This window comes from Cherax quadricarinatus, chromosome 20 (assembly GCF_038502225.1).
Source record: "Cherax quadricarinatus isolate ZL_2023a chromosome 20, ASM3850222v1, whole genome shotgun sequence".
NCBI lineage: Eukaryota > Metazoa > Arthropoda > Malacostraca > Decapoda > Parastacidae > Cherax > Cherax quadricarinatus.
This window is the reverse complement of record NC_091311.1, coordinates 43,959,257-43,976,631: the sequence shown is the minus strand read 5'-3', so window position 1 is coordinate 43,976,631 and position 17,375 is coordinate 43,959,257. Positions and strand designations below refer to the sequence as shown.

General features: G+C 39.8%; 1 protein-coding gene across 2 annotated transcripts; it reads right to left on the bottom strand.

Annotated features, from left to right (window-relative positions):
• Nucleotides 1-1,948: 1,948 nt before the first annotated feature.
• LOC138852998 (uncharacterized) lies at nucleotides 1,949-10,540 on the bottom strand. Of its 2 annotated transcripts, none has more exons than XM_070087034.1 (5): nucleotides 10,438-10,540; nucleotides 7,775-7,930; nucleotides 5,694-5,822; nucleotides 3,015-3,124; nucleotides 1,949-2,197 (listed from the first exon to the last, which is right to left on the bottom strand). In XM_070087034.1, the coding sequence occupies exons 2-5, from the start codon at nucleotides 7,911-7,913 to the stop codon at nucleotides 2,144-2,146; spliced, it is 432 nt and encodes a 143-aa protein (XP_069943135.1). In that variant the 5' UTR covers nucleotides 7,914-7,930; nucleotides 10,438-10,540; the 3' UTR covers nucleotides 1,949-2,143. The 2 variants fall into 2 exon arrangements, with proteins under 2 accessions (XP_069943135.1, XP_069943134.1); XM_070087033.1 differs by having other exon boundaries at nucleotides 7,775-7,936; nucleotides 10,438-10,528.
• Nucleotides 10,541-17,375: the final 6,835 nt, after the last annotated feature.

Genomic DNA, 17,375 nt, shown 5'->3' with positions numbered 1-17,375 from the left:
ATTTACATCCCCTTTATTTATTCCTGTCTTCCATTTATACACCTCAATCATATCCCCCCTAATTCTACGTCTTTCTAGAGAGTGCAGTTTCAGGGCCCTTAGTCTATCCTCATAGGGAAGGTTTCTGATACATGGGATCAACTTTGTCATCCTCCTTTGTACATTTTCCAGAGAATTTATATCCATTCTGTAATACGGTGACCAAAACTGTGCAGCATAATCTAAATGAGGCCTAACCAAGGATGTATAGAGTTGAAGAACAACCTGAGGACTCCTATTATTTATGCTTCTTGATATGAAGCCAAGGATTCTATTAGCTTTATTGCGAACACTTATGCACTGTTGTCTTGGTTTCAGATTACTGCTAACCAGAACTCCTAAATCTTTTTCGCAATCCGTAATATTAAGATCTACATTATTTAGTTTATATGTGGCTTGGTTATTGTCCTGTCCAACATTTAGAACTTTGCATTTGTCTATATTAAACTGCATCTGCCACTTCTCCGACCACTGCATCAGTCTATTCAAATCTTCCTGGAGTGCACGAATGTCCTCGTCAGAATGAATTCGACGGCCTATTTTGGTGTCATCGGCAAACTTGCCGATGTCGCTCTTTATGCCCTCATCTATGTCGTTTATGTAGATTGTGAACAGCAGGGGGCCCAACACTGACCCCTGTGGAACACCGCTCGTGACACTTCCCCACTCTGATTTCTCCCCATTTATGCAAACTCTCTGCTGCCTATTTGTCAACCATGCCTCTATCCAGGAAAAAATTTCTCCTCCTATTCCATGTGCTTTAATTTTCCTCAATAGTCTCTGATGTGGGACCCTGTCAAAAGCCTTACTGAAGTCCATATACACAATATCATATTCATTACCATGATCTACCTCCTCAAATACCTTAGTGAAAAAAGTTAATAAATTCGTAAGGCAGGAACGCCCCTTTGTAAAACCATGCTGAGATTCGTTGATTAATTTATGCTTTTCAAGGTGGCTACGAACTGCCTCGGCAATTATTGATTCCATAAATTTTCCCACTATGGAGGTTAGGCTTATTGGTCTATAGTTCGAAGCTAAGGACCTGTCACCTGTTTTGAAAATAGGTATCACATTTGCCATTTTCCACTTATCTGGCACCATGCCAGTTTGTAGTGATATGTTGAAAAGATTAGCCAAAGGTGTGCTAAGCTCCTCTTTACATTCCTTTAGAACCCTTGCATACAGTTCATCAGGGCCTGGGGATTTGTTAGGTTTTAATTTATCTATTTGCCTAAGGACCATGTCACTTGTGACCCTAATAGTGCACAGTTTATTATCGTCCTGTTCTACATAATTTATCATTACTGGAATATCGCTGGTATCCTCCTGTGTAAAAACTGAGAGGAAGTATGTGTTAAAAATTCTACACATTTCCTTATCACTGTCAGTGAGCTGACCCGAGGAACTTTTGAGTGGGCCTATCTTGTCCCTGATCTTACTTCTGTATACCTGAAAGAATCCTTTTGGGTTAGTCTTCGATTCTCTTGCAACTTTAACCTCATAATCTCTTTTTGCTTTTCTAATTCCCTTTTTTATTTCTCTCTTTAACTGAATATATCGATTTCTCAATTGCCCCTCTCCTCTTTTGATTTGCCTATATATGCCTATATATATATATCAATGTATATTTTAGTGCTTAGGTAAATGACATTTAATACTCCTTAAACTTAATAAGCAAATTGTTGGTTGTTTCTTTTGTTAATGCAATTACTTATGCTATTAGAGTTAAGGTAGTTATTTATTTTTATTTATGCTGATGCAGCTGCTGAATAGGCAAATCAGCTGTAGTTGCTCTAATGCAGCTGTACTCCTCCCACCACGTCACTTGTACAAAGTGACTTCAGATATAGCAAAGGCGTCATATATGAGACACCTCTGGACCTCCAAACACACTCCAGGCTGCTGGTGCCAGGGTGCCTTTTTGTTTTTTTAATTAAAATCATTAAGTACATTGCTACAATTTACACACCACTTGAAAATTTTCTTACACATAGATATAACATTCCAGCAGGACTGGAGTTTTCTAATACATTTGTTTCCTGAATGGGACCCACAAGAGTGGACATGTTGGTGGGGGGAGGACTGGAGCGGCCAGCATCGACTAAGGTTTTGGACGATCTGCCCACAGCTTATCGAGACATCCCTTGAACACTTCCTGAAGTAAGCAAGAACAATAAATTAGAGCTAAAAAAATTATCAGTAACAAATAAAAAAGAATATATTTGAATTGTTAACTGGTTTATTTCCACTGAGGTCCCGTAAACTTCTCCCTCAGACACGACCCACAACAGTCGCTAACATCTGAGTAGCTTCTTACTGCAAGGTGAACACAGCCAATATATGTCCAACATTTCCACTTGACCGGGAACCGAACCCCCGGTCTCTCGGTTTGTGAACAGGGACGCTACCAGCTGAGCCAAGATCACACAAATACATGTACATCTAGCATAGCATAGTAAAAGTTTTGGATTTTTGTGGCTAAATTGGTAGCTGCCTCAGCTTATTGGCAGTTATATCAGTAGGCAAATTTACAATGTGTAAAATAAGATGTTAATAAAACAACGGACTTCAGTTAGTGAACAAAGACAGTTGTTTAACAGATAAATATGATTTAGATAGTACACTGACGTTCAGTATTCCCACTGTACGTCAATACAGTAAGAAAGAATGCTATTAGCTTGACAGCTTGAAATTGTTAAGTGGAATTTTTGCTTTTTAAAAGTATTAACCTAACAAACTCAAGTAACTGGTGACTGAGTGTAGAGAAGATGAGAGGATTTTATTATTATTATTATAATCATGGGGGAAGCGCTAAATCCGGAGGATTATACAGCGCCTGGGGGGGGGATGTGGAAGGCATTCAGGCTTAATTCGGGGAACTGGAGCACAGATCCAATTCCCTAAATCAAGAGCCCCTCACCAACATCAAGGAACCTTCCTTGAGGGGAAAGATGAGAGGAGAGTGTTCTCACCTGGCCGGGCGTGGCAGCTACACACTCAGTCATCTTGAGGAACCTAGGCAGGAGCCTACGAACATGTTGTTCTGGTCCAGCGGACGGTGTGGCCTGGTCCTCAGCACACTCTGATGATACATACACACATTAATATCATACTCAATTAATTTTATGGCTGCAATACAACCATATATAGGCGAATGTATACACACACACAGCATTAGCTGCAACTCGACTTCTGCAACCACAAATAGGCGAGCGCGTGCGCGCACACACACACACACACACACACACACACACACACACACACACACACACACACACACACACACACACACACACACACACACACAAGGGCAAAGAAGACCACAGATGGAGTACAGTCTAAGGGGCCAGAACCTACAAACCTCACTCAAGGAAAAGGATCTTGGTGTGTGTATAACACCGGGCACACCTGAGGCGCACATCAATCAAATAACTGCTGCAGCATACGGGCGCTTTGCAAACCTAAGAAAAACATTCCGACATCTAAATAAGGAGTCATTGAGGACCCTGTACACTGTGTACGCTAGGCCCATATTGGAATGTGCAGCGCCAGTTTGGAACCCTCACCTAGCCAAGCATGTAAGGAAACTAGAGAAAGTGCAAAGGTTTGCAACAAGATTAGTCCCGGAGCTAAGAGGTATGTCCTACGAGGAGAGGTTAAGGGAAATCGACCTGACGATACTGGAAGACAGGAGAGATACGGGATATATGATAACAATATATAAAATACTAAAAGGTATAGACAAGGTGGACAGAGACAGGATGTGCCAGACATGGGACACAGCAACAAGGGGTCACAGTTGGAAGTTGAAGACTCAGATGAATCACAGGGATGTTAGGAAGTATTTCTTCAGTCACAGAGTTGTCAGGAAGTGGAATAGCCTGGGTAGTGATGTAGTGGAGGCAGGATCCATACATAGCTTTAAGAAGAGGTATAATAAAGCTCGTTGAACAGGAAGGAACCTAGTAGCGACAAGTGAAGAGGCGGGGCCAGGAGCTAGGAATCGACCCCTGCAACCACAATTAGGCGAGTATACACACACACACTTACACACTGCGTGGAATAGACAAGGTGGACAAGGACAGGATGTTCCAGGGAGGGGACACAGAAACAAGAGGCCACAATTGGAAGTTGAAGACACAAATGAGTCAGAGAGATAGTAGGAAGTATTTCTTCAGTCATAGAGTTGTAAGGCAGTGGAATAGCCTAGAAAATGACGTAGTGGAGGCAGGAACCATACACAGTTTTAAGACGAGGTTTGATAAAGCTCATGGAGCGGGGAGAGAGAGGGTCTAGTAGCAACCGGTGAAGAGGCGGGGCCAGGAGCTAGGACTCGACCCCTGCAACCACAAATAGGTGAGTACAAATAGGTGAGTACACACACACACACACACACACACACACACACACACACATTAAAATCATAATCTGCTAATTTGATAGCTATAGTCATGATCCTTACACTTCACACACTGCCAGTGTTATACGCTAGTAGTAATAGTACATGGGCCTTATATTTCTCCATAGTACTGTACTCCTATATTAACTGGTTATATATATATATATATATATATATATATATATATATATATATATATATATATATATATATATATATATATATATATATATATATATATGTCGTGCCGAATATGTAAAACTGGTCAATTAGCAAGAACTCATTTAAAATTAAGTCCTTTCTGAAATTTTCTCTTATACGTTTAAAGATACATTTTTTTTCATTAATGTTAATGTAAATTTTTTTAATTTTGCACCAAAAGAATCTTAGAAAACTTACCTAACCTTATTATAAAAAGAGCAATTTATTTTAGCCTAACCCAACTAAATATATTTTAGATTTGTTTACAATAATTTAATACTAAACAAACCCAGTGAAATATATTTTTTTCGTTTGGTTCAGAATGATTTTGGCGAAATTATTGCATACACAAATTTTCACTTGTCCTATATGCAAGATGAGCGTTGCTATTTAAGCCAAGATGGCAAGTTCTGCCTATTCGGCACGACATATATATATATATATATATATATATATATATATATATATATATATATATATATATATATATATATATATACATATATATATATATATATATATATACATATATATATATATATTTTTTTTTTTTTTTTCAACAAGTCGGTCGTCTCCCACCGAGGCAGGGTGACCCAAAAAAAAGAAAGAAAATCCCCAAAAAGAAAATACTTTCATCATCATTCAACACTTTCACCACACTCACACATTATCACTGCTTTTGCAGAGGTGCTCAGAATACAACAGTTTAGAAGCATATACGTATAGAGATACACAACATATCCCTCCAAACTGCCAATATATATATATATATATATATATATATATATATATATATATATATATATATATATATATATATATATATATATATATATATATATATATATATATGACAGAAGGTAAGGTTGGTATGGTACAGTATATTTCGGCCTCACAATAGGGCCCTGTTCATTAGTAAATTACGTCAGTTGTAGGCCAAAATGTACTACAGCATTTATAACTTACGTTTCGTTTTCTGAATGAGAGATCGTTCGTGTGATTGAATAATATTTACCATACATTTAATGTGGCTTAAAAAGTGGTTATTTACCTTTCTCGGCTTCATCACTGGCCAGTTTTTCATCATAAATCTTGGTGAAACATGAGACGAGACTCTCCCTGAGGGAGGTCTTCAGTTCCGTGCAGGCGTCTTCGGTGGCATCCTCACACAGACACTTAACTACCGACAGAAAGAACGGTGTGAATAAGGAATCGGCTTACTTCTTGACGAAAAACTATAGCTAGTGGCTTTCTTTTGTGCTTATTTTATATGTAAACTACGTTTTGTAATACTACTGCAGAAAGGAATATAGTTTGTTTATCTATAAGGAAATTACTGTTGTTAAAGAGAGAGAAGAACGTGTCATGTTTGGTAGAGATGATGAAATGTTTTATGCTCTAGTTTAGAGTCACCTACAAAATGAGTCAGCCAAAAGATCATTAGAAAAAAAAATATTTCAGTATAATGTTTGTGGTGAAGTTGAATGAGGTGGAAAAAAAGAGGTATTTTAAAGTGAGCCCAGGAGCTAGATATCAACCTACAAACAATCATTAAAAAGTAAGTTTACTTAAAAAGCTTGTGTGGCTGACCCAGTGATAGTATGTATGTGTGTATGTGTGTGGGTATTCGCCTATATGTGGTTGCAGGGGTCGAGTCACAGCTGGTTCTGGCTCCTGTGTATGTGATATTTCATCAGCTGGAGGGCTGATACATGGAAGCGAAGCTCCTAGCAACGTCCAAAACTAACACTTTATGATGCCCACTGGGGCATCTTGACGTATTCTCTAGTATTCCCCTCATAAATAAACCACATTAAATTTAGACTACAAAGTCCCCTTAGAGCAAGTGACCATTACGTTTTGATGTTTTAATAAATAGTGTAAGTTGGATTGAAAGGTATAAATGAAGGAAAATAAATAATAAAGACCAGTAATATAACAGAGGCGACTACAAACTGCGGGTGGAAACATTTCGACACGTTTCCTTACACCTGTTGTCCTGTTCACCTAGCAGCAAATAGGTACCTGGGTGTTAGTCGACTGGTGTGGGTCGCATCCTGGGGGACAAGATTAAGGACCCCAATGGAAATAAGTTAGACAGTCCTCGATGACGCACTGACTTTCTTGGGTTATCCTGGGTGGCTAACCCTCCGGGGTTAAAAATCCGAACGAAATCCTATCCTAATCCCAAATCTATTAGGCGTTTTATATTAGGATTACAGTAGGATGCTAAACCTGGTGAGTGAACCATGGTTCAGTTGTCAGTACGAATGAAATATTCAAAACTGAGAGACTAAAGTGAAAAAAAAATCGAGCACAAGCTATCCCAGAAAACACAGATTTGAGTCAGAGAGAGAACAATGACTCTCTCATATAGAGAGGCTGTTTAGTAAGTTGAAAGTGACATTGTGGCCAAAACACTGAGCCAGTGTTTCCAAAAGCACACTAAATGTGAAAATGTATTAAAGAACATGAGGTAAAACGGCTGAAAAAAATTCTGGATCTGCTCACTCAGTGAGCAGACTGATGTTGTAGTGGCCAGGCTTAGGCTTGGTTACAAGTGCTTCTGGCAGTTTGGGAGACACAGATGATGATCGAACTAAATGTAAATTATGTAGTCAGGCATATGGTCACTGTCTTGAACACTATGTACTTAATTGTCCACTTATTGAGGAATACAGAGATAGACAGTATAATAACCTATGTGACATGTCAAGATATCTTATTAATGAAAATAAGATACCAGATATACTAAGCAAATTTCCTAAATTTGCTTGTAACATATAAGTGAACTGTAGATATGTAGATATAAATCCATATGTACTCCTGTTAACCCTTTCGGGGCCTAGTTTCTAGGCCTTTTGTGTATCCATATGCTCTTGCGCTACCGTCCACAGGATTTATATGGAGTGCACAATAAACTAGCCACTTCGGTGGGAAAAATCTAAGCACAGAAAGTGTTCAAGAAATATACAGAATATTCCACATTGTATTGCACTTACACCCAGAAGGATTTAAATGCAACAACAATTAGAAGTTTACAAAATATTAATCTTAAATAATAAAAAAGAAGAATATGGGAGAGCCGAGCATGTCTAGAGGAGCAGAATTATGCTCGCCGGATTTACTCACACATGTTGCTCCTGAAGCATGGTGGTACTTTGCTTGGTGGGGGCGATGATGTTGTTGAGTTTGTCGTGTCGTCAGCCGTTTGGGGCAAGGAGAAACCCGACGCTACCACAAGCACCAAGATAACCATTAAGACCCTCATCGTGGAGCAGGAGTAATCTGCAACTGGCGATATATATAAGTTGTGTGTGTGTGTGGTGCTATACACTCAAGAGGTACACAGTAAGGATGTGTGTATACCTAAAGAGGGTTTCGGGGGTCACCGCCCCCGCGCCCCGGTCTGTGACCATGCCTCATGGAGGATCAGGGCCTGACCAACCAGGCTGTTACTGTTGGCTGCACGTAAGCCGACATACGAACCATAGCCCGGCTGATCAGGTACTGACTTTAGGTGCCTGTCCAAAGCTTTCCTGAAGACAGCTAGGGGTCTATGGGTAATCCCCCTTATGTATGCTGGGAGGAAGTTGAACAGTCTTGGGCCCCTGACACTTATTGTGTTGTCTCTTATCGTGTGTGTGGATGGTGCTGTACATTCAGAGGTATACAGTAAGGATGTATGTATGTGTGTATGGTGCTGTACTGTATACTCAGAAGTACAATATGGAAGTATATATATATATATATATATATATATATATATATATATATATATATATATATATATATATATATATATATATAATTTAGCAACATTTTCACCATAAATTATTTAAACACAAAAGTGTGATAAACAAATAAATTCAGCGAAATAAATTAAAATAGAAGATACGAAGATACAATGTATATCCCCAGACTTCCAGTGGGCTACTGACAACAATATGATGTTCAGCCAGGCAGGACAAATTTCATTTGCTACCTTACGGAAGAAGTGAGGAAGTAAAAACAATATTTGAGTACAAGCTAAACTCAATTCACTCAATAGAGCGTTAAGTCAATAGAGCGTTAAGTCTAATATGAAAGACCTGGGAATGATAATATCAGAAGATCTGACGTTAAAAGAGCACAACAATGTTATTATCGCAACTGCAAGTAAAATGATATACTGAATAACTAGAACTTTCAAAACAAAAGATGCTAGGCCAGTGATGACACTCTTCGAGTCACTCGCTTTCTCTAATTTGGAACCCCTTAAGGAGGTTCCTTGACGCTTGTAATGGGTTCTTGATCTAGGGAATTGGATTTGTGTTCCGGTTCCCTGAATTGAGCCTGAATAACTTACATCCTCCCACCCCACATGCGCTGTATAATCCTACGGGTTTAGCGCTCCCCATGATTATAATAATAATAATCTAATTTGGAATATTGGTGTGTTGTAACGGCCTTCTTCAAAGCAGACGAAACTGTACAGAGAACCTTCACAGCTTGTATTAACCTAGTCAAGCACCTAAATTAATAGGAGCACCTGAAGTCCTTCAATCTTTACGTCTTAGAACATAAGCAAGAAAGATACAGCATAATCTCCACCTGGAAGATTCTGAAAGGCTTGGCCCCAAACCTGCGCACCTAAATCACTGCATAAGAACACAGAGTCTTGACATACAATGCAACGTACCTCTCATGAAGAGTAGGGAGGCAATGAGTACACAGAGAGAACTCAGTAGGAGGAATGGGACCACGACTCTACGACACCCTTCTGGCTGTCTTCAAGGGCAAATTCGACAGATTCCTTAAATCAGTTCCTGGCTGTGGCGCATACATTTAGCTGCTGGCCTAATCGATCTGGTCAGCAACCAGGAGGCCTGGTCTGAGACCGAGCAGTGGGGGCAGTGACCTCTGGAAGCGACTACAAGTACCCATCCCGGCTTCACACTGCTGAAGGCCACATCAGTGAAATCCAAGTCTACAGTACCTGTCTTATTTTGTATTATATTTTCTGCATGTAATTCAGATTCAAATTCAAGTTTATTTACACATGATACATTGCTTTTACAAGAATGAGTGACAAATGAACGTATGCAGAAAGCCTACGGTTACGCAGAGCATTTTATGCAAGTTGAAGCCTAGCTTAGAACTACCATCTACACTGTGCGATAAAACTGATAAATTCAGAGTGGCATACTACAAACCATTTTGGAAAAATACCCTGACTTTGCCTATTGTAAATAACGCATAACCACTTACTTTTTTTTTTTTTTACAATTATTATTAAAATCAAGGGGGAAGAGCTAAACCCGGAGGATTATACAGCGCCTGGGGGGGGGGGATGTGGAAGGCATTCAGGCTTAATTTGGGGAACTGGAGCACAGATCCAATTCCCTAAATCAAGAGCCCCTCACCAACATCAAGGAACCTTCCTTGAGGGTTTTTTTTTTTACAAGCATACCTTGCTAAAACGTATGTCAGTATTTTTGAAATATTTTTGTGTCCTAATTCATGTCTGCACAAATAACTCATTATGACTGTAATCAGGCATCAACACATAAATAGGTCATTTCCACTGTAACTTTTTTAGCAAGCAGAACTTTGCTGCCAAGTCCCTGGACGCATTATATGTATCTGTAATCTTTTGAGTACTACCCACACCATGGTTATGGTGAGTGTGGTGGAGTGTCTCACCTGAGTGTGAGTGTGTTGTGGTATTGGTGGAGTGTCTCACCTGAGTGTGAGAGTGGTGGTTTTGATGAAGTGTCTCACCTGAGTGTAGGAGTCATGGTGGAGTGCCTCACCTGAGTGTGAAGAACAGTAGTGGTGGCAGGATACCAGCAGCAGTGTCTTCACTGCTTCTTACCTCAGCTTATATAGCACCATGGTGGCTTCCTGTTCTCAGTCATTAACAACCTCGCCGGCGGCGGCACGGCAGCACACACCCGAAAGTGGCAACGCTTTTTCTGAAACCGGTTACTACGATTCGATAGATCTGATCCTGAATGAACGTTACAGAAACAGTTTAGATTCTAGGGAGATTCCATATGTCTTAAAAATTACAGACATAGCTTCACTTCATGAGTCAGCATCACTAATCACAAAATAATTCTAAAAAAAATTGCTTGGAAGGCAAATTACGAGTGAGGGAGTGGACAAAAGAGATCATCATGGTGCCAATCTTAACTAGACCACCACAACAAAATCCCATATTCGCTAAGAGATACATGATAATATACACTTGGAAGGTCCTGGAGGGATTGGTACCAAACCTGCACACGAAAATCACTCCTTGTGAAAGCAAAAGCTCGGCAGGAGATGCAACATTCCCCCGATGAAAAACAAAGGTGACACGAGTACACTGAGAGACAACACAATAAGTGTCCGGGGCCCAAGACTGTTCAGTTGCCTCCCAGCATATATAAGGGGATTGATTACCAATAGACCCCTGGCTGTCTTCAAGAAGGCACTGGACAGGCACCTAAAGTCAGTACCTGACCAACCGGGCTGTGGTTCGTACGTCAGCTTTCGTGCAGCCAGTAGTAACAGCCTGGTTGATCAGACCCTGATCCACCATAAGGCCTGGTCTCAGACCGGGCCGCGGGGGCGTTGACCCCCGAAACCCTCTCCAGGTAAACTCCCAAAGATACTTATAACCCAGCCGGAGTCGGGCAGTAGTGACATCCAAGAGTCTGCTTATTTTGTTGGAAGCACCATAGACATCCGGCTCCTCCTGCATGATAGAATGATGACAGATGGACTGACTGGTGTCAGTTTCCGAGTCTTAAGTCAGTCAAGTTCAGTTGAAGTTCTTTTCGTATTATTGTTCTCAGACTGCTAACCGACAACTCAAGATTGTAATCTACTCCCTCTTTGAAAGAGTATAACTTAGCCAATTCATCAGTTCTATCATGCATCTGCAGACCAGATATATATATATATATATATATATATATATATATATATATACATATATATATATACATATATATATATATATACATATATATATATATATACATATAAGTAGTCGATTTTTCCACTGGGGCATCCCTTCCGGAAAAAGGCCTTCCACTGGAGCATCCCTTCCGGTTTAGGCCTTCCACTGAGGCATCCCTTCCGGTTTAGGCCTTCCACTGAGGCATCCCTTCCGGTCTAGGACCAGCAGCTGGAGGGTCACCTTTTCACACCTAGGTGTTACTTCCGGTTTTGACCATGACCTCGCCCTCGAGACTACCTCACCCTTGACCCCCCCAACCAATACCCCCCGCCCACGACCCCCCCCTTCGCGACCCCCCGTCGCGACCCCGCCGTCGCGCCGCGCGCCCGCCCGCGAGCCCCGCCCGCGCCCTTCGCGACCCCCGCCCGCGCCTTCTGCTGCGCCTTCTGCAGCGTCGTCCGGATCGCCCCTCCCCCCGCGCCTCGAATTTTTTTCCGATTTTTTTCGAATTTTTTTTGAATTTCATTTTCTTGTGCTCTCCATCTCCTCGGATCAAGTTTTTAAGGTTCCCCCTCTCACTTTCACCCCCATCCCAAAATTTCTCGAAATCAAAGTCTCCATCTCCTCAGATCAAATTTTTAAGGTTCCCCCTCCCACTTTCACCCCCCAATCCCAAAAATTTCTCGATAATACAAGTTTTGGATTCCCCCCTATGGGGGTTTTGAATTTCTTATGATCACCTTGGATCAAATTTTTGGATTACCCCTCCCACTTTCACCCACCCCCCACCTCAAATTTTTCTCGATAATACCAAGACTCCATCTCCTCGGATCAAATTTTTTGGATCCCCCTATGGGTTTTCGAAATTCTCCATCTCCTTGGATCAAGGTTTTTTTGGATTGTCCCTCCTTCCACCCCCCAATCCCAAAAAAATTCTCAATATTACCAAGTTTTTGGATTCCCCCCTATGGGGGTTTCGAAATTCTTATGATTTCCTCGGATCAAGTTTTTCTCGAAATCAAAGTCTCCATCTCCTTGGATCAAATTTTTGGATTACCCCTCTCACTTTCACTCCCACCCCAAAATTTCTCGATAATACCAAGACTCCATCTCCTTGGATCAAGGTTTTTTTGGATTCCCCCCTCTGGGGGTAAGCATTCAAATGAACTCCTCCTATGGGGCATGGTGCTCTCTCTTACTACAGGTCTAAACAAGTGTGACGTCATTATTCCTCTCATTAATGTGTTTACTCGACGGTCAGTGACGTCACGCGATGACCCCCACACACACAGGCTGAATCTTGTCGACCCTTTTAGTTCATTAAAGTTAATAAGGGGATATAGTACCTACATCATAGGGAAAACATTTTCACTCTTAACCCAGGTTAATCCAAATAATTTCACATTTTTTTCGTTAATACCCACAATTTCTTTACAACACAAGTCTAGACATTTTTCTCGTTTTAACTATTTCATCTCAGGTCACTCCCCCACGAAGTAACCTCCTCCCCACCCTCCCGAACCCTCACACTCCAACCAACACCTCACAATTTTCACTCATAACCCCCAATTTTTCTCGTTTTAACCCTTTTAGTTCATTAAAGTTAATAAGGGGACACAGTACATCAGAAAGTCACCACAACACTTATAACCACTTTTCGATAAATTCACTAGTCACAATTTTACATATTACGAAGTTAATACGCACACACACCTCACTTTGAACACCTTCAAAACACTCTCATAAATCATTTGAATACTCACAAAAATACCTTTATACATTTCCAAACAACACTGAAACACTTCCAAAATAACATTTTGAATACTCCCAGAACACCTTCATAAGTACTCTTGCACATCATTTGAACACCTTCATAAGTACTCAAATAATCATTTGTACACCTTCAAAAAACACCTTTGAATACTCACATAAACACCCTTGAACACCTTCAAAACACCTTCAAAGCACTCTCATAATCATTTGAACACACTCAAAACACCTTTGAATAACCTCAAAACACCTTTGAACACCTTCAAAACACCCTTGAACACCTTCAAAACACCCTTGAACACTTTCACAAAACAACATTTGAACACACTCAAAACACCTTCAAACACCCTTGAAGACCTTCAAAACACTCTTGAACACCTTCAAAAACACCTTTGAACATTTCCAATCAACACTGAAACACTTCCCAAAAACACAATTTGAGTACTCCCAATTACACCACTGAATACTACTAAAACACCGCTGAATTCAATCAAAACACCCTTCAACACCTTCAAAACACCTTTGAACACCTTCAAAACACCTTTGAACACCTTCAAAACACTCTCATAATCATTTGAACACACTCAAAACACCTTTGAATAACCTCAAAACACCTTTGAATAACCTCAAAACACCTTTGAATAACCTCAAAACACCTTTGAACACCTTCAAAACACCCTTGAACACCTTTGAACACCTTTGAACATTTCCAAAAAGCTATTTGAGTACTCCCTATTACACCACTGAATACTACTAAAACACCGCTGAATTCAATCAAAACACTCTTGAACACCTTCAAAAACACCTTTGAACATTTCCAATCAACTCTGAAACACTTCCAAAAAACACAATTTGAGTACTCCCAATTACACCACTGAATACTACTAAAACACCGCTGAATTCAATCAAAACACCCTTCAACACCTTCAAAACACCTTTGAACACCTTCAAAACACCTTTGAACACCTTCAAAACACTCTTGCACATCATTTGAACACCTTCAAAACACTCTTGCACATCATTTGAACACACTCAAAACACATTTGTACACCTTCAAAAAACACCTTTGAATACTCACATAAACACCCTTGAACACCTTCAAAAACACCTTTGAATAACCTCAAAACACCTTTGAACACCTTCAAAACACCCTTGAACACCTTCAAAACACCCTTGAACACCTTCAAAAAACAACATTTGAACACACTCAAAACACCTTTGAACACCTTTGAACATTTCCAAAACACTATTTGAGTACTCCCAAATAAGATTTGACATCTCTAATTTATCTGCACTTACACATTTCATTAAATTACAACTCATCCCTCAGTCTCCAGACTAGGCATTTTCTCGTTTTTACCCTTTTAGTTCATTAAAGTTATTAAGGGGACACAATACATCAGAAAAAAAAGTCACAAAAACTAACTCAAACACTTTACTTTGAACACCCCCAAAACACTCTCATAATCATTTGAATACTCACATAACACCCTTGAACACCTTCAAAACACCTTTGAATATCGTTTTTAAACTAATTTCCTCACAACCCACTTATATCATCTTTTTTCGGTAACTCTAATTCGACTACACTACCCTCATCAATTACCAACAAATTTTACTCGTTTTAACTAATATCATCACTGTAACCAAGATTTTCACAAAAAAAACTCTGTCACCTAACACACACGCACACACACACCCCACAACACCCACAACCCACAATTTTTCTCGTTTTAACCCTTTTAGTTCATTAAAGTTAATAAGGGGACACACTACATCAGAAAAAGTCACAAAAACAACCCACTTATATCATCTTTTTCGGTATCTCTAATTCGACTACATTACCCACAACCCTCATCAATTACCAATTTATTCACATTTTTTCCCCCTTCTTTTTACTACTAAAATTCTAATAAAATCCTCTCCATACCCATCTCCTTGTATCCACATAAATTAATATTATACTCACATCAACTACCCAACTATTGCGACATGTTTTCAACACCCCTCCATTCTTTTTCCAATATATCATAACTTTTCAATTCTATAATTTCTTTTTAAAATATTCACACATTACCTTTATATTCAGTAAAATCTCCCCATATTTCTAATTACAACCCTCCCCATACCCCTCTCCATCTCACCCGCATTTCTTCACATCCACTCACCCATCTCCCAACACACCTCTTCTGAACACACACAAAAAAATCACATTTCACATCCACAAATGCATCTCAAATCCACTAAAATCACTGTAACCAAGATATTCACAAAACTCTATGACCACCTAACACACACACACACACACACACACACACGCACCTAACCTAACCTAACCTAACCTAACCTAACCTAGCCTAACCTAACCGAACCTATCCTAACCTTACCTAACTTATCCTAACCTAACCTAACTTATCCTAACCTAGCCTAACCTAACCTAACCGAACCTATCCTAACCTAACCTTACCTAACTTATCCTAACCTAACCTAACCTAACCTAGCCTAACTTAACCTAACCTAGCCTAACCTAACCGAACCTATCCTAACCTTACCTAACTTATCCTAACCTAACCTAACTTATCCTAACCTAGCCTAACCTAACCTAACCGAACCTATCCTAACCTAACCTTACCTAACTTATCCTAACCTAACCTAACCTAGCCTAACCTAACCTAACTTAACCTAACCTAACCTAACCTAACCGAACCTACCCTAACCTAACCTTACCTAACATAACCTAACCTAGCCTAACCTAACCTAACCTAACTTAACCTAACCTAACCTAACCTAACCTAGCCTAACCTAACTTAACCTAACCTAACCTAACCTACCCTAACCTAACTTATCCTAACCTAACCTAACCTTTCTTAACCTAACCTAACCTAGCCGAACCTATCCTAACCGTTCCTAACTTAATTAACCTAACCTAACCTAACCTAACCTTACCTAACCTAACCTAACCTAGCCTAACCTAACCTAACCTATCTTATCCTAATCTAACCTAGCCTAACCATTACCTAACCTAACCTAACCTATCTTAACCTAACCCAACCTAACCTAGCCGAACCTATCCTAACCTAACCTAAAATATATTGGAACACTTCCAAAATACATTAGAGTACTCCAGAATTACTTTGAACGACTCCATTTTTGGATATTTCCAAATTAGTTTTGAAAACTTTATGGTAAAATCGAACATTATTTTCTTGTTGGTAAACACACTCAATGGTAGAAATATTTACTCGATTTCCGAATAGAAACACTTTCCTCGCTCTGAGAGACTCATTGTGGGTCACCCCTTCCCCCCAACATCACTGGGTAATGCTGTTCACACCCAAGGTAGATTTAAGATAATCATGAACACCTGCGTCAACTCAGGACAGACAGACGCCATGAAATGCGGGTAACATCCAAGGTAGAAAATCATCTCTTTCCAGACCAACTGTCTATCCTAACCTAACCTAACCTAATTCCTATCCTAACCTAACCTAACCTAACCTTACCTAACTCCATTAAACACCTCGAATACTACCTAACTTAACCTAACCTAACCTTACCTAACCTACCGAACCTAACCTAACCTAACCTAAATCAAACACCTCTATCCTAACCTAACCTAACCTGACCTAACCTAACCTAACCGTACCTAACCTAACTCCATCAACTGACTAACTTTGAACCAACTCTGAACACCACTGATCTTCTTCAAAAATACTCTGCACATCATTTGAACACCTTCAAAAAACACCATCAAACACCTCCGATTACTCCCAAAAACACTACTGATTACTACCAAATCACCACTGATTACTACCAAATCACCGTCAAAATCACCAGAAACTAAGTTTAACCTCACCATCTAACATCCTTTTTATAGAAATCCCCTCAAATCACTATAACCAAGAACTCCCTCCCCATTTGGCGCATAAAAAAAAAAAAAGCATGAACACAAACCTAATACGCAAACACTTAGTACATGATCACCATCAACTGAAAACATATCTTGTACACACACATAATCTAAGACAACCA

Coding starts and splice junctions, on each gene's coding strand:
- LOC138852998 (XM_070087034.1), bottom strand. CDS start 7,913: ATGAGGGTCTTAATGGTTATCTTGGTGCTTGTGGTAGCGTCGGGTTTC. Junction 5,823..7,774: donor ATGCTTCAGGAGCAACATGT/GTGAGTAAATCC, acceptor TTCTGTCGGTAG/TTAAGTGTCTGTGTGAGGAT. Junction 3,125..5,693: donor CAGTGATGAAGCCGAGAAAG/GTAAATAACCAC, acceptor ATGTATCATCAG/AGTGTGCTGAGGACCAGGCC.